The sequence below is a fragment of the Amblyomma mixtum genome, chromosome 8 (assembly GCF_055824585.1).
Source record: "Amblyomma mixtum isolate Tamu chromosome 8, ASM5582458v1, whole genome shotgun sequence".
NCBI classification, from domain to species: Eukaryota; Metazoa; Arthropoda; class Arachnida; order Ixodida; family Ixodidae; genus Amblyomma; species Amblyomma mixtum.
Window position 1 is genome coordinate 60,099,829 of NC_143019.1, and position 20,739 is coordinate 60,120,567.

The following is a 20,739-nucleotide window of genomic DNA, read 5'->3' on the forward strand; positions in this document are numbered from 1 at the left end:
CTGTTATGCTGGTACATCCCCAGCAGTGTTGCTACCATGTTCAGGCAGACAGCTTCATGCTCATCTGATGAGCCACGCATGAGCTAAAACAAGGTATTGGCCTGATTCATTCAAGTCTGGAGAGGGGAAACAGAGCAGCAACTTCAATAAGGTTGCACCAGCAGGTTCTCAAAGGAGCAAAAAGGTCCTCTTCATCTAGCTTCTCTCTTTTCAATAATGCGCAGCTAAAAAGGGTTCAAGTGTTTCGGTTATCTAGTAATTTCACTAAGTGCCGCTGTGGTGGCTCAGTGGTTATGGTGCTTGGCTGCTGACCCGAAGACGCGGGTTCGATCCCGGCCGCGGCGGTCGAATTTCTTTGGAGGAGAAATTCTAGAGGCCCGTGCACTGTGTGATGTCAGTGCACGTTAAAGAACCCCAGGTGGTCGAAATTTCCGGAGCCCTTCACTACGGCGTGTCTCATAGCATGAGTCACTTTGGGACATTAAACGCCATAAACCAAACCAAACCAATTTCACTAACTGCGGTACCCAAGAAGCATCCATAAAATAAAGAAAAAGTGGTACAAAAAGTGACTGGCCAGCCAGTTGTAGCTGTTTTTCAGTCACTTTTACTGAGAAACATTTTTATTCAGGTGGCTAGCAGTACCAAAAAGAATGAGACAGCACGTTTTACATACTTAAATTTTTATTAAACTTCCAGGAAACAGGCTTATAACTTCTATTCCGCACCAGCAAAAAGGATCACTCAGGGGCGACTGTTAGGACCAGAAAACGCTGTCTTGGCAAGTGCGGCGGCCTTTTATGCAATGTTCTGCTGCAGCGCAGGCAGTAAATGAGGAAGGATGAGAAGAGCAGACCGTCCTGTGTAGTCATGACCATTCACATTGCACATGCGCGAAATGTGCTAAAAAAAAGGAAAGGGCCATACTGCCTGTTCTTTTCAAGCAAGAGAAAAAGAAGGGAAGGAAGAAGCTCCTTTCAGCAACAGCCTACATCTTTTTAAGCCACACATGTTGCAGAGTGACTTCCAACAGCACCGCCTTGTGGGCTTTCACTAAACTGCTAATTCGCCAAACACTGCACGTTTTTCTTTGCTATGCCCTATCCACACCTTCCAGTCCAACAACACGAAATCATGAAAAAACTGCCAAAAAACCAGTTATTATGCGAATTGAAGACCCAGTAAAGCAACAGTGCACATCGAAAACTAGCGTTGCTCGTTAACACAAATCCCCACGACACAATATACACAGTTTGCTTCCTTCCTACAAGATGACATTGGCCAAATGAATACAAAAACCGAGTGCAAACATGCCCAGTCATAACAGGCTCAAATCAGGACACTGTAGGCTACCAGCTTTCCAGCTTACCAACAAATTTTTGTAGCCTCGGCAAACAATCGCTGCTGGTACAAGTGATGCAGCTCAAAGCAGCGCAACAGTGTCACTGGCAGACCTGGTGCCACATACATAAAACCCCCTGCACCAGCCATGTTAGTGTTGCACCTTGCAAACGAGGAGTGCCTCAATGACAGCATGATGAGACATGAAGCAATCGTGTTATCACAAACTCGCGATGGTATCCTTATTTTATTTATGCATGCAATATCAGAAACAGCTTGCAACAAATTGGACAAAAACAAAGGCATCGATCAAATTAACAAAAAGTGCACTCGCAACCAATACTAAAATGCAGTGCTCACAGACTTGCTCCATGAATTTGTCACCAATGATTCTGTCACGGAAAAAAAAAATTCTTCCCTGTAATTTCCAACATCATGTGCAAAAAGAGAACTTTGTTCCCTTCTTTACGCTTTTCCCCCATTACAAATCTCAGGACCAAATGACCTTTCACAGAAAGCACATCAGAGATTTGAGGTTGAATTTCCTTTTGGAAGTGCAGCTGTTTTGCCCCAATACACAAAATTTTTACGAGTGCAATGTTACACATTCTGTTAATTAAAACATTAAATGAAGGTACCAGTGTTTAAGAGAAAAACTACGAACAAGAGACTGCTGGAAACTCATTCGGTGGTTGCAGAGAGCGATGCAACATGCACAGTGCATGTTTACCTAAACAGCTCCACACATAAAACCTCTTTAACCACTCTGAAAAAAATTTGGCAGCCGGCTTGTCCAGGAGCACAAAGCTAAAAAGGGGGAGTGGGCAGATGGAGAAGAAGAAAAAAAAAAGAACACAAGAGTGAAGGAAGAAAACAGTGCTGCCCCAACTGCAGAAAACAGACGGTGGAGAGACTGACAGTTCCGCACAAAGATCCGTTGAAGCAGTCTTCTTGACCCTTTCCCGCTTTCGTCTCATCACTGTTGCTGTCCCAACTGCGCCAGTCACACATCATAGCAGCCAGAGCTTGAGCCTCAGGGCGTCGACCCCATTCAGGTAGTATCGGAAGAGCCTCTTGTCACGCACAAAGCCAAGGTTCTCGTACAACCGGAGCGCTGGCTTGTTGGTTATTTCAGTTTCGAGCACCACCTGTGGAAAAAACAAGTACATAGCAGCAGCAGGTTGTAATTGGCCGCACCAGCTACAAGAGGGGTGCTGTTGCACAGACCATATCTATACGAGATGCCTTAGCTAAGCTCACCAGTAATGTTTAAAAACGGACTTTTTGAGGCATAAAGGTTGCTTTTGTGGCAGAGTAACACCAGTAATGGCAAATGTCAGAAATTCTTAACTAGCAAGTTGGTTAAATTGTGAACTTAGCGTTTAACGTCCCGAAGCAACACACTATGAGGGATGCCATAGTGGAGGGCTCCAGATTAATTTAGACCGCCTGAAGTTCTTTACAGTGTGCTGACGTCGCACAGCACATGGATGTTTTTGTATTTCGCCAGCATCGAAATATGGTTTGGTTTATGGGGTTTAACGTCCCAAAGCGACTCAGGCTATGAGAGACGCCGTAGTGGAGGGCTCCGGAAATTTCGACCACCTGGGGCTCTTTAACGTGCACTGACATCGCACATCAATCTTGGCCGCAGCGGCCAAGATTGACCCCACGATCTTGGGATCACCAGCTGAACGCCAAAGCCACTAAGCTGCCGCAACGGGAACCAACAATTCTAATAGTTAACTTTTTAACTACAGTCGAGCCCATTTATAATGGCCGCAATTATAATGAGTGCTTGCTTATTACGAACGACAGCGGTGGTGCGGTTGCAAAATGTATTAGGGCAATGGCACTGTGCTAAAGATAAAGCTGACAATGTAGCGAGCTCAACCCCTCAACGGAAAGACGTGCACATGACATTGTCACCTGCCCAATCGGCTCTCCACCTTCATCGCTACAGCAGTGCACAGCAGCAGGCAGAACGTTCTGCCATAGCCTCCCGAGTACATGTTCCCTGTGCCAGCTTCATCGCCACATCCATAAAACCTTGTCGAGGATCGGATACAAGGATGTCTACCTACCACCAGCTGCCATAAAAGCTTAAATCGTGATCAGTAAAATAGTGCCCCTAAAGCAGCTCATCACCAGCAATGGTATAAGCGAGGAGCAAGACTCCATTGGAGAGTTTGGAGTGTGCTGTGATAAGGTCCACTTACATGCATGTCAGACTTTCCTATGCAATAAATGCCGCTTTTGTGCGACTTTGTATATTTGGCTGTAATAAGTGAAGCCCACTTACTATGAACTTAGGATACAATGACAGCAATTCGCGTGACCATCAGGTTCGTTTTTAGTGGGGTCAGGTGAATCACACTTTCGATGGAGGCGAAATTCTAGAGGCCCGTGTGCTGTGCGATGTCAGTACACGTTAAAGAACCCCAGGTGGTCGGAATTTCCGGAGCTCTTCACTAGGGTGTCCCTCATAGCCAGAGTTGCTTTGGGACATTAAACCCCCCAATAAACCAAAAAACCAAACTTAGTTGAGTGGATGTAATTAGATATCTGTAGGTGGAGATAAATAATAGCCATACCATAATTTAGAAATTTGAATTTGCTCATTGCTGTGTCACAAAAAATTCCGAATCTCCTAACATATTAAAGCGAAACCACACGGCCAGAGTGCGAATGCAGCCACACCCACAAACACCCGACCCGACCCTCGGCAGTGCATACGATGCGAGCTTTTCTATCCCAGTAGGACTGGAAGACTACGCAACAACCAGTGAATGTCTATGAACGTCAAGCTCTATGAATGTCTAACATGCATGCACCCAGGATGACTCTAGAAGTTGAATGACATCACTTTCAAGCCACTGCTTTAGTAGAAAAAAGGGTGACATATTTGCACCAATAACTTTGTAAAAACGGCTCATATGTGGAAGATATCCACACTTCAGCCTTATCGACGTATAAGAAAACTTGCAGTTGAACTGAAGGTTACTTCAAGAATTAATATGAGGCAGCTGACTGGTGGAAAACGCTCAAAAGCTACACAATTTTTAAAATTTTCTTTTTCCACCAATATGGGTCATGTCGAACTGTACACCAGCACTTGTAAACTATCAGCAAAAAAAAAAAAAAAAAACACATACACCTAATTCATTGTTTCATTGTTGGGTAGCATTCAGCATGCAAAAATATGGTACATAGGTGCACTGCTGTTTGTTGCCAGCACTTGAAGCAAGTGAGACAACATGAGACCCGCTGCCCAGCAAAGGGTCAAGCTCTCTCTCTCTCTCTCTCTCACACACACACGCACACACATTCACAGATTTTGCACAATGTGAATCTGACCTACAAAAGCTGCAGACATCACAGCACTGCTTGGTGGAATAAACAGATGCTGCAAGTCGGGAAAGCTCTAATACAGCAGTATGAACAGCAAGAAGCATTTACCTCTAGGTGCACACACTAAGGCAAATGTCACAAGGTGTGCACTTACTTCATCAGCATCATCGCTGATCATGGCCCGTATCGCTTTTAGCACCAGTGTAGAACCTGTCGGGGAAAGAAGCGAACAAAATGAGCGAAACCAGCGCCTCCCTTTCCCATGATGTTCAAGCAGCTGCCGAATTTCAGAGTGACATAACCAAGTCAATGAGGCCAACAAGTCTGCAGCAGGCAAAACACCTTCCTGTCTTGACAACTGCGGTGTCCATTGGCATTACTTAACTGCTGTTTAGCCCCATTAACCCAGTACCAACAAAACTTGTTAACCTTACCTGACCACTGTTTGGTACAGTCAAACCTCGTTAACTTGACCCACATTAGTTTAGACAATTGGATCATTCGGACACCTCACCCAATTCAATCAATTGTATGTACTATACTAAGGCATGAAACTCTCTTTAGTTAGGAGGAATTTGGCTGCACTTGTTAATTCTGACAGGTGGCATAGCTCGCATGTGCAGGGTGATGTAGACAAGTGACGACGAGTGAGTGAGTGTCTCGGAGGTCTGGCCACTAAAGCAGAAGTGGTGGTGGCGTCCGACCGAAACGTAAAGTCGCCATACTTTACATATTTAGTGATATGCAAATGAGCTGTATCTCTGTGGTCATAAGTGAAGACAGTAGGGCAGGAAGCTTTTTTGTTTTGAGTTACGCTCCACCATTTGTTGTCGCTGCGTGCACGTCACCAACTGTGCTGTTAGCGCTCTCAGTGGAGCCTGTAATTGCTTTGGAAAAATGGATTACGTCACACAAATTTCTCGCACGAAGAAATCAATGATTAAAAATCTTAAAAATAAATAAAGGTACTTTGAAGTAGGACACTTCGTTGCTGTTTCTTTCTGGTCCCTTCAATAATTCGACATTTGATTAATTTGGATTTTTTCTCTGGGTTTTTACTGTACGGTGAATAATGGTGTACAGTGCTTTTTTGAAAGCTTCTGAACTATTCTCGTTGCACTTCTGCTAAAGCTCATTAGAAATCTGACGACACAGGCAGCCTAAACCATTTTGCACCAATATGCAGTCATAAGGATCAAAAACAAAAGAGACAAGCAGGAAGAACAAATTTTTGTCATGTTCTTGCTTTGGAATGATGAGCAAGACATTAGTAGATGTGGCTCACCCCATGGAATTTGCCTGCATCTAGTAAATAATTTGATTTTTTTTTTTATCCCATGCATTTCAATTCATTTTAACATCCCTACTGTAGCTACTGATGTCAAAGCTGGGACCGAGGACGTGTGAGGAACATAAAAGCTGCAATACAACTGCTGTGCGCAGGCAAGTTCTATGTAGAGATCAGTATTTACTAATGACTTTATGCACCATTCTAGAACAAAACATGCGATGAAAAATCTGATGTCCCCACTCCTTTAAAACACTTCGCTTTACAGCTTGTTCAGATCAATCCCCTCAGTGAATTCTGCCCATTCTCTCACCACCTGCTCTGCAGCATGCTTTCAAAGCGCATAGCAGCTGCAGGTGGGACACACACAGCATGCCGCCCATTTACGATAAGTGTACAAGGTGACAGCAGGCATGCAGCGTCTACCTGTACCTGCAAATGCAGTTTTTCCTGCTATAACCAGCAGAGGCACCAAACACTAGTGAAGCGTTCAAGGACTTCTCATATCCTTTGATCGCATTGAAACGGTAGCCAACGCTGTGCACTAAAAAGCTACATCCCTTTTTTAAAGCTGCAATTGCAAGTGCAAGCAACATCTGTAGAATTCACATCAGCGCACTTCTTTCTTTTCTTTTTGTGTTCTGCTGGTGGAAAATTTAGGCACTTTCCCAACTCAAATCAAGGGTCGACTACACCAATGGGCTACTGTGTGTCGCATTAGCAGAAAAAAACATTCCAAAAGGAAAAGGAAGTGAGATACAAGTTAATTTCATTTCTCATGCTTAATGCATTCTTTTAATGGAAACTTTACACTGTGATCACAAGAATAAAGAAGAGTGAAACGGCCATCAAGAGTGATTTACATGAATATAAGGAGGGTATCAGTATGTCAAGCTCATTTGAAAAGATTAGAGGCACCAAATTTCCAGTCTGTTTTTTGTTGCTAATGGTGCAAGGAGTCGAACAAATGCCCTAACTAGAAGATATGTCATAGTATGGTTTAGATAGTTTATTACAGAAACTTTTTTGCTCCACGCTTTCTGCGAGCTGGAAAACCAGAGGTCAGTACACAGAACTATGACAATTCCCACGTGCTCACAGAACAATAACTTATTCAATGCTAACATATATTGCCGCAGGACCAGCGGTTATCTTGCCTTTCGCATTACACGCCCTGCCCAAGCCCTCTTGATTTCGACTGGAATGAAACTGTTCTCGAATGGTTCTGTCACGTGGTGCAGGCATCCGGTTGCACTGCTTATGCTTATCCTGAACTCCTTCCCCGGCCACACCACTGACAGTGTGAAAAAAGCGGTAGTGGACTCTGGAAGTGACCTGGTCAACACTATGGGGCAGATTGACACCACTAGACGTGGCGCAGAACAAGCCATTCAAAGGCCGCATCGGTGCGATGTACAATAAATAGCAAGACACCGACAGGACGGCTGAAGCGCACTGCGATGAGTCATAAGAGATGTTCTAGAGGGGGAAGTCGACATAATCGCCTATATACAATAAGTTCTGCACACGAAAAAATTGCGGCAGTCCTATGCACTGGTTCGTAATGTCCACGGATATTGAAACCAAAGCTGTGTGCAACAAACTGTGCAGCCAAAAATTATCTAAAGCATACCGGAGCGTATATTCTTGAACTCTGTCATTAGTAAGGCCATGCACATTGCTATTGGAAAAGAAAAAAAAATTGCAGCCAATCTACCTGGTTAGGCTAAATGCAACTTATAGGTGCACTAGCATATTTGCCCTTGTTTAGCTTTGTTTAGCTTTTTATAAGCTTGAAAATTCGAGTTGCACCCGAACCTTCTTGCAGTTATTCTTCACCTTTCCTCTTGCTGCCCGAGCTGCTTGCTACAATTCGAGTTGCCATTCCCTCTGTTCGGTGATCTATGAAGCCACTTGTACGCACATCCTCGACAGCACAATGCTCCAATGACTTAAATCCTCTCCTTTCTCGCTCTTCGTCTCTCTCCGCATGCTGCTCAGCAAGGTTATACAGTCTTCACAATTCTGCTTCAGCCTGCTGCCTCACTATATCCGCTGGACCAGTTGACTCACGTTGGCACACGCTATTTTTACGCTGCTCTTCAGTTTACCGTGCACATCGTTTCGCTTGGGAATCTGCAGAAGGATCGGCTTCATATATGATTTACCATTTGTTGCACTGCACGTTCCTCCGGAAACTTCATCCTTCTCCCCTTTCTGGCATCTGCATGTGCACGCAACTGCTTTTCTCACTTTTCATCTCCTTTGCAGACGTGATGCTCTCCTCCAACTTGCTTCACCTAGTGTGATGCTTCTCCGAGCTTACATTTGCTTTCTTCCATTGGCTGCATCTGGCACAATGTACCTCTGAGCTCACCCGAGCTTACCAGAGTTACTCTGAGGCTTCAACATGACCAGTCATGGCTTTTTTGTTAGTGACCTATCTACCCAATAGGCATTGAAGATCCCCTGAACGTCCTGCGGATGTTTGGGACATCCTGCGGACGTCCAGTGGCGTTTTTAGTGTTCATTGGGTAGTGCTAGAGCACTAAAACAGAAAAGCAGAACATGAAACCTTGGCATCCCTACTTCTTTTAAGAGGCAGAAAAAAAAAAAAAACTACATAATGAGAGCTCACCTATCTTCCTCTTGCGGTACTTGGAGTCTACGGCCAGCATTGCAATGTAGCCGCGCTTGACCAACTTCTTGTGAACATCCAACTTGCAAACAATGGCACCGACACACGTCTCTCCATCCATTGCCTGCAAAGCATGAGAGCAGTTTTTACTTTGCTTGCAATTACATACCTGTGATACCGCAAGTAAGACACCGCGAATAAAATGCAAGTGAGAAGTTTCGCGTGTGAAAAGACAAACCTTAGACACAACGGACTAAACAGTCATAGCTAAAAGTGGAGCAAGCGAGAGCGGCACAGACATACACGACGAGGGGGCAGCCTTACGCTTTTGACAACGAAAATGACTGATATGAGAAAGAGTGTCTCATTCTGAGCTCAGTTTGATGATTTTTTAGAAGAAACAGCAACACGAATGATTAACATGTTCAACCTTGAAATATCAACATCAACCCTACAAGCTCCGAAATTAATCATCACATACTGCTCATTTATCCACATTATCATTAACACACTATGTGTACAAAGTGAACTGGCAGCTTTTTTAAACAATGATTTCTTTGTTTTAGGTGAATTTCGCATTCTTCATCTTGCAAATAAGCTTGCTTTTTTGTGCCATATAGAAAACGCAGAAAATAATATTTTGAGAAACAGTATGCAGAGTAGCACGCCGTCATATTCTGCCACCAGTAGCAACATCACTTTTTTTTTTTTTTGGCAAATTCAATTGGAATGTGCACCTTGGAAATAGAAACCATTTTCATGATCTTTTGGGGCTTTACTCATAATTTGCAGCTGTTTCAATGTTGCTGTTTTTATCAATTATTACACTCTGCACAAACTTTTGCACATTCCTGCAAATAATCAACCGCTACTACATGGCGCTGGAATACTAACAAACTGAATATACTAATTAAAATATTTAATTTCAATGCAAACAAAATAAAGAATGTCAAGGCATTGAAACTGATACTATAGGTGGGCGCAGAAAGTGGGAAAATAATAACTTTGGCAATAAAGAGAACTTTAGTGTGGTTTAAATACGTAGCATAACAGAGAAAGTTCACAGGTTATCCACGAAATATGATTTAGGTTGATAAAAAAAAAAAGCTCTGTAGGTGGCCAGAAGAGCATTTAAAATATTCAAGGTCTTTTAAAAGTTCAACTGCCTGACATTAATTCATAATGTGAAAGTGAAGAAAATTCTGAAAGTAAAAAGTGTGATGTCTGCAGAATATAAAAAAAGAAAGCCTAGTTTACACAGCCAATGGTGGGCTGCTCTGTCACACACAACCCGCAAGCAACACTTCAACCACCTTAAAGAGTAAGCTCGAAAAGTGCAGCACAAACTGTTCAGTCTTATATATAGGTGCTAGTCAACAAGCAGCACTGAACTAAAATTGGGTACCACGAGTAGCTTTGCAGCCCTTTTCCAAAACCACTTAACAGCTCTTTTCAAAAGCACACGCTTTCTTGCAAACGGAAACTTTTTTAACCACCAACGTCGGCAGCACAATGAAAACAAACTTCGTGAAGGAAGTCAGCTTATTTCAGGAAAATCCTGCGACCTACAGAAACAACACAGCCCACACTTGGTGGTTGGAGGCCAACCAAAAAGGAACCATGGTATCCTAGAAAAGCAAACAAAGACATTGCCAGCCAGAGAAAATAAAAACAAGGAAACCCTTTAAAACAGCGCCATGTTGCTCCACAATTAACAAGGGACTGGAAGGTGACGTCGCAGCGACGTCACGGGATGCCTGTCACAGCTCGAACGTCTACGAATGCGCGCAGAAATAACTCCCCACTGACCCAACTCCGTGGCAGCTATTTTTGGAGGAACGAGGAGTGTGTTTGGCGCCTTGTCTGTCGACCCGCTTGTCCGCATCGCATCGCTGCTCCCAATGCCAAAGCCACTAGAAATGAGTGCCACCGACCGACCGTGATCTCTCTGCGTCATGCAATGCGTGTCTCATGTTTTTGACAAAGGACTATCAGCTCAGCGTTCAACAAGGGCCCAAATCTACGAGTTAGCCACATTCCTAATAACGGTTCGCCAACAAGTTAATCTCTCCCGTGACGAGTGAACTGTCTGCAAAAAAGTTCATACATGCTGCATACTCGCATGATGGAAGCACCCACATAGTGAACACACCTGTCGTTTTTGTTTTCACATAAATTTCTGCTAATATATTATACTGTGCTATGAACATGCCTACCAAATTTTTGTAAACTTTTTTTTTTTGAAAAACTGCACCTATTATCTGGATAAGTATCAAGCAATAGGTAGTAGCAAAATTAGAGTTAGCATTGCTGCAGGTAAATTTTTCATGAGAAGTTGAGCTTTTAGAAGTAAATATGCAGAAAGAGAACAGAAGGGAAACAACAGAGGTGCAAACATTCTTCTGCACACTTGTGTGGTAGGAGAGGCCATTGTGAGGTGTATAATAACACCTTTCGCCTGCCCTACCCGGCTTGTTTACGTAATGTAAATGAACCGAAATAAACCTCACTTCACTTCTTAAGCGATACCAAATGCTTCAATTAGCAATGGTTCTCAGGGTTCACGCTGGTCGTGAGCTCAAAATCCACTCGTTTTCAAGGATGTTCAAGGCCTCGCCAATTCTCTGAAGGACTAACGAACACAGTGGCTAATCAAAGCAGCATTTTCTACACATCACAAATGCAACTTCAACCGCACTAGTAACTTGTACCAACAAATACACAAGAGCTAAGTTGCTTCTGAGTCGTGGCTTTCACGCTATCTCAGCTTGCTTTTTTTTTCTCAAGCTGTCCCATGACTAGTGCCCATGTCAGGTCACTAGTGGTTTCTGCCTTCTAAATGCATGTCCGTGCTAAAGCTCTCAACTTAACAACAGCTGCTTCCAATGCTCTTCTCAATCCTTCCAGAAAATTTCTTCATCAAGGCATCTTATGCACCCGCTACTTAGCACTAAACCCTCATTCCATGCTTCCCTGCTCACGGCCGAGAATAAGCAACAGTCTAACAACCCTGCGGAGGTCTCTGCGCCACAAACATGCCAGGTGCCAGACGATCCACAACGAAGTGCCTCCTCTGACATGCGCTGTGTGCCGCAAACTTGGCACTTGCATGCAAATCCCGCAACCCGCAGTGCCCAGGCACGACGGCCTTTTGTAAATAATGTCGCAATCAGTGCGTAAATACATGAAGAACACCTGCTCCTTGCTTCTACAAACTTATCTCCAGGGGTCCATAATCGCCAAGCAAAGGCAGATTACCCCGGAACAGCAAGGATGAGGTGCCTGGATAACCCCAGGCAATCTGTTTACATTAGTGATGATACGGCGTTGTCAGAGTAAGCAACTGTGCTCACTCTGATCAATTCAGATAGCAGCTGAAGCAGTCGAGAGAGCACGGCGGTAAAGTAGACAAATGTGCGTGCCATATGAGGTGCAAGTTGAAATGTTTTCTGAACTGTCTCATTAAGTAGCTACATTGATGCTGCAGCATACAGATATTCATACAAAGAGATATGAATACATACGCACGCATGCATTCATTGCCAGCACTGGGTTACTCAAGGTGGATTCAGTCTAAAAAATGGAATTTAGCTCCTTGTTTCAAAATTATTAGTGGGATTCTCCATTACATAAGCATTTTTATGAAGAAGAAACAAAATCAGTGGGTGCAAGCATTTTTTCGTGGCTGCCCACTTTAGTACACTATGAGTTTGAGGGCTTTTAAGGATCCACAAAGCATCCAAAGACCCAAGGCCCCTGAAGACGACTTCTTGTATTTTTATTCAAGGCTTTTCAAGCACCCGCATGGACCCTGAGCATTAGTATTAAAATGAACCATTTGCTTTTCGTAACCCTGAGGTTCCCAAACAGACTATTTGAAGGATAAAGTAACAAGGTTACCAACTAGTTTCAGCACTGATGCTGCTAGCAGGTTTTATACCAACTTCATCCCAAAACGGCTTAGATGAATTAAAAAATGAACCAAAACTACAGAAGTCCTGGCGTGATTTTATCACTGCTTCCATTCACAAGACCCCTAATAGTTCTACGCACACCTATTTGTTGGCTTCTATCATAGGGTGCATATCGTAAAGAAATTCACGTTGTGATACCTTTTCAGCCCCCAGGTAATTTTAAGAAATCCAACGGTGCTTCCCTCTAAGACAGTAATGCTTGCAAACCACTGCAATGGTTTATAAAGGTTTTCAGTATGGCTCCATGGTTGAAACTATCACTGAAACAACGCTGGGAGTGATCTGCACAGCAGAATGCCTCTCAGTGCTAGAACCCCCTGAAATGCGGAACATGCGATGGCCACTACCAACAAAAATAAGTCAAAGAACCAGATGACGGTCCTGGTAACCTACTCAATGGACGACCATAACCAAAATTTAGATGCAGGTTTTCGGCATAACATACAGCACGACTAAATCCAACGAATTTCAACAGACAGAAGGAAAGAATTTCTAGCTTAAGTTGTACAGGACCTTCCAGATATTGCTAATGGTTTGGTTTATGGGGTTTAACGTCCCAAAGCGACTAAGGCTATGAGAGACGCCGTAGTGGAGGGCTCCGGAAATTTCGACCACCTGGGGTTCTTTAACGTGCACTGACATCACACAGTACACGGGCCTCTAGAATTTCTCCTCCAAAGAAATTCTAGCCACCGCGGCCGGGATCGAACCCGCGTCTTTTGGGTCAGCAGCCGAGCACCATAGCCGCTGAGCCACCGCAGCGGCTGAGATATTGCTAATAATGAGATCTGCTGAAGGCGATGAGGCACGAGTCAATGCCTACACTTCAAAAATGAAATATGCACATGGTTTTTATAACTGGCTGACAACAGCCATTATGCTTTTCATGCAAAAAGAAATCACCACCTAACAAAGCAATATGAAAGACTTGTTAATGACGTTTACCACAAAGGCATTATGCATTAACATGACATAAAATAATTGAATATGCCTCTCTTTAATACTTTTCGTGTTGGTAGGGTTGGAAAGCTACCACTTATACCACCCCCTTCAGTCTCCTGTTCTTTCCTCTTCACATTTTTGGCCACAATGTCCTCTGAACGGTTTATTATTATTTTTTCCCTGCCTTCTCGGTACCAGCGGTTCGAAAAGCGGTGCTTGCTTTCAAGGTAGACTGAAACAAAATTGAAAATGGTGCGCCTAGTGTTACTCCTGCTAGCTTTCATTAACTCGTACCGCTTTTTTTCAGCTCTTTTGTTCCCATCCTTATAGACATTATGTGCACCTGGGACACTTGAGTTCCAACTTTTGTCAATAAGAAATATCCTTAAAATTCAGTCACATTTCACAGAGGGGGCTCTCTGCATTAATGTTTCTAACACCAACACAACAAGATGTGCAACACGTAAAACTATGCAAAACAACTACCCCATCACTCACGTTAGATGGAAGTCAAGAGTAATACCCGTGCCACACGGACAGATTTAATGCCATTAAGGGCTTACTGCCTTGAGTTTTAATGGCATTCGTGCAGTGCCACACGCATAAATTTAATGGCATTAGCCTTATTGCCATTCGAGACCTACCGAGTTCGCCACAACTCATTCACCCGTGCAATGCGTACTCTCATTCCCATTCCACACGCTGAAAAGCATGCAGCTTTGTTAGTAACAACTTCCTAACCAATAGGAAATGGTTAATTCTTAACTTTCAGTCAGATGAGGCATCGATTTTAAGCAGCCTATTGACAGGTACTATCGACTTATGTGCTGACATGAGAGTTTATGGCTACTTTTTCGACTTGTAAAGCAGGAACAGGCGTATTTTCTGGAAAATTGTTTTTACATTACATTTGAACAACATTCCCGATATATTGTGCTCATTAGGAATGTTTATATTCAGATGAAGCTTTTGACTCCCTTGCAAGCGTTATCATCGTCACTTTCGATAATGGCATTAACAAACTTAAGGCCTTAAGCATTTACTGCCATTTCTTGTGCGCGTGTGGCACGGGTATAACACGCCAAGTTTACTAGCCTCTATGGGAGTCTTCCAAACTATGTTGTAATGCACATTTACAACAGTATGAAAGTGATGACCTATGTGCATCAGATTTTAAATGTGCCTGAATTGTATTTGGGAATGATAAGTTCTCAAAATCTTGTGGATGCTGGCAGAACAAAAACTACATGCACTCTGAACGAGGTTTGCCTACTGCGTGTCAAACAGGCCATGCTCTTCTGCAGCAAACGTAGTGGTCCTGTACACTGTTTAAACACTTCTATCACCACAATGCTAGAAATACATGAGGATTCTTTCCCCACGACTGGCCATTTCAAAGGCTTAAATAGCTGCCAGTAAACACGGCCTTCACATTGCACGCCGGCAGACCTTAACCCCCCTCCCGCTCAGCACTGCAATGATAGCGTCTGAATGCATAAGTGCACCCTAAGGCGACGTTGCGTTATCATTACGCGACAGTCAAGGCAACCGCGCATAGGAAAGCAGCTGCCAATTCCTTGTCTATGGCTGACCTTAACCCGCGTGCAGAGCACCGTAACAGTGTGCTCGACCGAAAGCTGTCGGCCTTCCGGCTGATAGTAGCACGGGGCTCAACGGTGGCGTCCTTGATTTTTGCGTTTGCTTTTTTTTTCCCTCTCTCTCGCTCGCACGTCACGTGGCTTCCCTCCGAAAGCACCGCTCGCTATCGGGCCCCCAGCCGCGAAGGCTGAGCGCACAAGCCATGGTGCGTCGCTCCCCGAAAAACTTTGGATGTCGTCCAGCGCGCCTGCACGCACACACACACGCACATACACACATACGCACACAACCCGCGCGGCAACAGAAAAAAGCGCGTTGCGCGTCGTCTGCGCTTTTGACCCTGAGCTCGCCGCCGCGCTAGGCGCACAGCATGAGGGTTGACTCCCAAGCCAGACCACACTGGCGCTACACTTCGGAGCACGACTAGGGTGCGCAGGGCTTCGCCGGCTCCGCGCCGCCAACATCACAGCTGCACTGGAAGAAATATATGAGGCACGCTGGGGCAGCGACCACCGCAGCAGACGCAACCAAACGCGCGAGAGAAACGGCACAGCGCTACATCCTTACCAGAAAGCACAATCGTGGCCAATTGTGTATGAAGTACCGGTACGTGTATATGGAGTAAGGTTCGGAGAGGTCCTTCTGAAACAGGCGCATAATGTCTGGCATCTGCCGCTCGGACTCGTACGCGACGTACGAGATGCCTTCGTCGGCGCACGGGCTCGGCGGCGCGCGCGCACTGCCGTCGGCATCACTGGACGGGCTTGGGGGTCGTTGGAGGGCGGCCGACTCGGGCGCACACTCGCCGCCGTGGTGGCCGTCGTCGTGCCAGTGCACGACACCGTTGAGCTTGTCCGGCGGCGCGACACCGACGACGGAGCACCCGTTGGGAGCCGCATCGCGGCGGCTCAGGCTCAGCGTCTTCTTGAGGTGCGCCGCGAGCAGTTCGTCGGACACCTTCCAGAAATCGTGGTCGTCATCTTGGGTCAGCCCGTCGGCGAGTCGGTCAGCTGCTTCGGAGCCGAGGTGGTGGCATCCTGCCGTGTGATCGCCGTAACCTTCTAAGCCTACTGGCGAATGGTCCGCACGGTCGGGATCTTCCATCGCTCATGGACACGAGCTCGGAGGCAGCTCCGGCTCATACTTCGACGCTCTGCACCGCCCGACGACCGCGCACTCCATCCAACGATCGACGCTCACTCCTTCTCCATCGCACGACGTGCCGCTGGCGTCCGTGAGGGAAATATCGGTCCAACTGTATCTCTGGCCTTTTAACCGAACGGCACGAGCACCGTGGGTTTGCTCATTTCAGCACGATTGTCGAGAGGCCCGTGACGCATGCTCATTACAGCGATGTGTTAATGTAACGCTCCGCGCTAGGCGCACGGGCTGTGACGAAACCGCATGAGTTAGGAAAATCGGGAGACGAAGGAAACAAACAACTTTAGATGCGCCTGCCCCTCCGATCTGGCTCCACCTACGGCTCTGTTTAAAGTTCACCCGTCGAGAGGCCGCGAGGTCGCAAAACAACCGCAACCACCCACGTTCACTTTTGTCGCGGACGTTTTCTTTTGTTGTTGGCGTTAACGGGTTGCGTGTGGTTTCCGGTTCCGCTAGCCGCCAGAGGGCCACGGTTTTCGAAACCAATTCGGGCGGCCGATGTGCTGTGCGCTCCATCATTTCACGACCTTCGACTCCGAAGGATTACAACGCGGAGCAAGCACCTAGCTCAAATGCTGCCAAGTGGTATTCTCGGTGTTGTTGGCATCTAGCACGCTGCCCGACTCTCCACTTCGCCGACGTCTTCCTTGGCTTGAGCGTCATATCGAGGCAAGTGTGACCGCTGCGACGCGCGTGCATGTTGCCGCCTTGAACGAAGCGTGGTGCGCATAGTGCCGTTGACGATAAATGAGTCTGTTTTGTTCGGCTTTGATTCGCAACTGTCAGTCAGTGTGGGAATAACGCCAGCAAAACGTTGGTACTACGGCGACTCGTGCAAAATGTCCTTTACGCGACTTACATATCGCACGCTATGGGCCGGATTCTTTTCGTCGTCACAGTTAACTGTTTTGTCTTTCATCGTACACTCCTCTGAAGAGCGATGATGTCTCTCCCGACTGTCTCGTATCCTACCTTGTAGCCCACGGAAGAGCCGCGATGTCCTTCCCCAACAAAGAGCAGCGTCAGAAGTGTTGGGATTCGAGAGATCGCTACTGGGAGTGCCTTGACCGTAACGCCGATGATGCGAGTCGCTGTGCAGAAACGAGGTCCTTTTACGAGTCCCGTTGCCCAAGCCAGTGGGTAAGTGAGCTGCGACTTCACTTTGCGTTAGACTGCGTTAAATTTACTTGTTAATTTTGTGACGCACTAACGACAGAAGACCGGCCGCTTGCAGATTTGAAAAGTGGCACCATTTAAGCTTTGCTGCCACGTGCTGATAACTAATCAAACCCGTGCGAAATAACCTCGTAACGAATTTGTGCTGAGCAAATGTTGTTTGCACTACGACGGATGAATTTATTGAAAATTGATGTGTGCGAGATGTTTCGCGTCTTAAGAGGCTGGACAAATAAGCTCGTCGGATGAACCGCAGATCAGAGCTTGCATGACTTTATTGTAAAGAATGAGCTGGCATGGTCTTTTTCTTCTCTTCGACTACCAGGTGAAGCACTTCGATCGCAAGAGGGAATACCTGAAGTTCAAGGACAAGATTGAGAATGATGGGTACGAGCCACTTGATGATCCCAAGGCCAGGGCAAAAAGCTGAGACACGCGATATATTGTGAATAGACACATTGTTAATCGACTAAGTCCAAGGGCTATTCAACCCGTACAGGTGTGGCCTCTCACATCGGATCATTAACACTCTTTGCCACCTTGATGGCTAGCCAAGCAGAGCACTTAGTAGAGCCTTGGTTATAAGGATGCATTGCAACTGAAATTCAGTGCTGCTGTTCTAGCATCCTATTCAGTGCTTTAGTCATTAGTATGATGAGAGTAGAACACGAGATGTGGCATGAGCATTCGTAGATGTTCGCATGTGTGTGTGATCGCTTGTCTGGCTGAAGTGTCATCTTTGTCTTAATAAAGCATTTCTGTGGGGCTCATTCGTACATGTCACCATGCATTAATTCTTGCTGCATCAGAACAAGTGCAACAACTCGCAAATACTTATCTGCATGCTTCTGTTTGATAAGGAGCAGTAGTAATAGTAAGGCAGTCAAGCCTTGTTGTCCTAAGTACGAGAATCATCGCAGATGAACTGAGAACTGTGTCAGCATTGCAGTGTGGTTATGAAGGCTCGATCTTCGTCTGTGCCAGTGCATCAAGTAAGTTGAAGCAAGTGGACACTTGAAGAAAAGGTAAAGTGATTATGGTGTCTGCACTTCTAATCAGCCTATTTTGGTGTTTGTATACATTGCATGCTGTGCTGTTTGAGTAGTAAACCTGCGAAGCATTTCATGCAGCTGGCTTGTAGATGCTGAACCCGAATAGCCTACCTCCGTAACCAAATGCAGCAGTCACTTGTGCGTCACTCCAGTGTGCTTTTGGGAGGAACACCAAGTATGGAGTATATTTGAAATGTACCCCCTCCCCCAAGGCGGAGTAGACAAACCCCTGAAGGAACTCTCCAAACGTGGAGCAATGTCTTGGTTTCTTTATCGCTTTATTTTTTCCCTCGTTGCTTTCCAAGCACAGGGACAGAGCTAAATTATGCCAGTAGTTGATTTGGACTTTCAAGTCTGACCTCCAGGTGAATAGAGCAAGGATTTTAATAGATCTAAATTTGGTCAAATGTTCAAGGGAATCCTCCGAGGTAGAGTAGATTTGTAATAAGGGAGTAATTACTCATTGACATCCACCCAAGTGGAGCCATATGGCTACAAAGGAAAGCTATATAGCTTTCTCAGAAATTTTGCAGTTAAAAGAAAAATTCGTCCTGGTCCGGGGTTCAAACCCAGGACCACTGCTTCACTGGAGCAGTCTCTCTACCAATTGAGCTAACCGGGACGGCAAGCTTATGGTAGGGCGAGAGCGAATTGATCATTAGCTCGAAGTGGGAGCAGTGTTGGTCAAATGTTTAGGGGAATCCCCCAAGGTGGAGTAGATTTGTAATAAGGGAGTAATTACTCATTGACATCCACCCTTAACTGCGAAGTTTCTGAGAAAGCTAGATAGCTTTCCTTTGTAGCCGTATGGTTGTGCATGGGTGGATGTCAATGAGTAATTACTCCCTTATTACAGATCTAAATTTCTGCACTTTTTTTCTGCACACATAAAAAGCTAGTTTGATACGTCTGCGCTCGTCAATAAAAGTACCAGCACATTCTAATGTCACCGCCACAGTGCTGCTGGCCATATTGCTCACACCTAGAACATTGTGTCGCAGTGGACATGTTTTGTGCTGTGTCTTGGAAGATTGAGTTGTGCAAGATGCCATTACATAGGCATGCTACCATTCTACTTCTAGGAGGGCTGCTGGGAAGCCGTCAATCGTTTTCGTAGACGCTCGTGATGCCCGTGGTGGTTTCAAAGCGGTCACCTGACCACGTGCCGACTCCATAGTTTTTAACTGCTGTCTTGCACTTTATGGCCAAGATGTCGGACGGCGACAAGGTGGCAAAATAAACAATTTTTCATAAACTCCCTCCAGCAAGAGCCTATTTGTACAACACCTCAAATGTAATACCCGTGCCACACGTGCGCGAGAAATAGCAGTAAATGCTTAAGGCCTTAAGTTTGTTGATGCCATTATTTTTGCAGTTGGTGCTACATGTTTGCATTTAATGTCGTACGAAAGTAACCATAACGCCTGCAAGACAAATTTTAGCTCAGTATGAACAGTCATAATGAGCACATTATCTCTGGAAGTTTGTTCAGATGTAGAAATTATTTTGGGGAAAATGAAGTAACCATAAACTCTCGTGTGAGCACATAAGCCGAGAGTAGCTGTCAGAAGCGCCGTAAAAATGCTTTTTGCATTATGAAACTGAAAGTTATGAATAAACCTTTTACTACTGGATAAGTTGTTACTAAGAAAAGTTGCATGCTTTTCTGAGTAAGCATGAGAGTACGCATTGCTTGGGCGATTAAATTCGAGTGTGTGGCACCATGCAAATGGCATTAAAACTTTAGGCAGCAAGCATTTAATGGCATTGAATTAGTCCGTGTAGCTCGGGTATAAAGAGAAGCCATGTATTCTGGACTTGTGCATATTACACAGACTGATGCACTCACGATTCATCACCCACACTCGAAGCTTGGCTATGCACTTCCCTAAGCTATCTGTTGTGAGCATTAAGCTAATGAGCACTCCCTGAACTATCTGTTGTGAGATCATGCTTCGTATTGTAAGAACTGAGTACTGCAATATCAAGGAAGTGAGGATTTATAATCTTGCAGTGAAACCCAATATTGTCAGTGTGGCCCACCAAGTGACCACATCTCGGTAAAATTTCACTTATTTGTTTCAAGTGCACAGAGTTTTTTTCTTTCAGGAATATTCGTCATGTTTTATTATAGTTTATACTCTCTCAAGTGCACCCTTCGATGAAAAGCAATGCTCCCTTCCTATCGTCGACAGTGTTTTTAGGCGTGGCAACCAC

The 20,739-nt window shown here is 45.2% G+C and overlaps 2 protein-coding genes across 3 annotated transcripts; one reads left to right on the forward strand and one right to left on the reverse strand.

Moving 5' to 3' along the window:
* Positions 1 to 666: 666 nt before the first annotated feature.
* LOC149332675 (uncharacterized) lies at positions 667 to 16,640 on the reverse strand. Of its 2 annotated transcripts, none has more exons than XM_089558262.1 (4): positions 15,701 to 16,640; positions 8,619 to 8,742; positions 4,801 to 4,902; positions 667 to 2,489 (listed from the first exon to the last, which is right to left on the reverse strand). In XM_089558262.1, the coding sequence occupies exons 1-4, from the start codon at positions 16,235 to 16,237 to the stop codon at positions 2,473 to 2,475; spliced, it is 780 nt and encodes a 259-aa protein (XP_089414388.1). In that variant the 5' UTR covers positions 16,238 to 16,640; the 3' UTR covers positions 667 to 2,472. The 2 variants fall into 2 exon arrangements, with proteins under 2 accessions (XP_089414388.1, XP_089414386.1); XM_089558260.1 differs by having other exon boundaries at positions 4,847 to 4,902; positions 15,701 to 16,634.
* Positions 16,103 to 19,786, forward strand: LOC149332676 (cytochrome c oxidase assembly factor 6 homolog). The gene is made up of 4 exons (XM_089558263.1): positions 16,103 to 16,963; positions 17,274 to 17,434; positions 17,796 to 17,857; positions 19,605 to 19,786. The coding sequence occupies exons 2-4, from the start codon at positions 17,291 to 17,293 to the stop codon at positions 19,678 to 19,680; spliced, it is 282 nt and encodes a 93-aa protein (XP_089414389.1). The 5' UTR covers positions 16,103 to 16,963; positions 17,274 to 17,290; the 3' UTR covers positions 19,681 to 19,786.
* The last annotated feature ends 953 nt before the right edge of the window (positions 19,787 to 20,739 follow it).

Bases quoted from the DNA above. Each gene is read 5' to 3' on its own strand.
- LOC149332676 (XM_089558263.1), top strand. From the start codon at position 17,291: ATGTCCTTCCCCAACAAAGAGCAGCGTCAGAAGTGTTGGGATTCGAGA. The intron at 17,435-17,795 runs GTAAGTGAGCTG...TTCGACTACCAG, and splicing joins CCCGTTGCCCAAGCCAGTGG to GTGAAGCACTTCGATCGCAA. The intron at 17,858-19,604 runs GTACGAGCCACT...TTCTACTTCTAG, and splicing joins GACAAGATTGAGAATGATGG to GAGGGCTGCTGGGAAGCCGT.
- LOC149332675 (XM_089558260.1), bottom strand. From the start codon at position 16,237: ATGGAAGATCCCGACCGTGCGGACCATTCGCCAGTAGGCTTAGAAGGT. The intron at 4,903-8,618 runs GTGAGCTCTCAT...TTTCCCCGACAG, and splicing joins GTACCGCAAGAGGAAGATAG to GTTCTACACTGGTGCTAAAA. The intron at 2,490-4,846 runs GTAAGTGCACAC...TTTTTTCCACAG, and splicing joins TCAGCGATGATGCTGATGAA to GTGGTGCTCGAAACTGAAAT.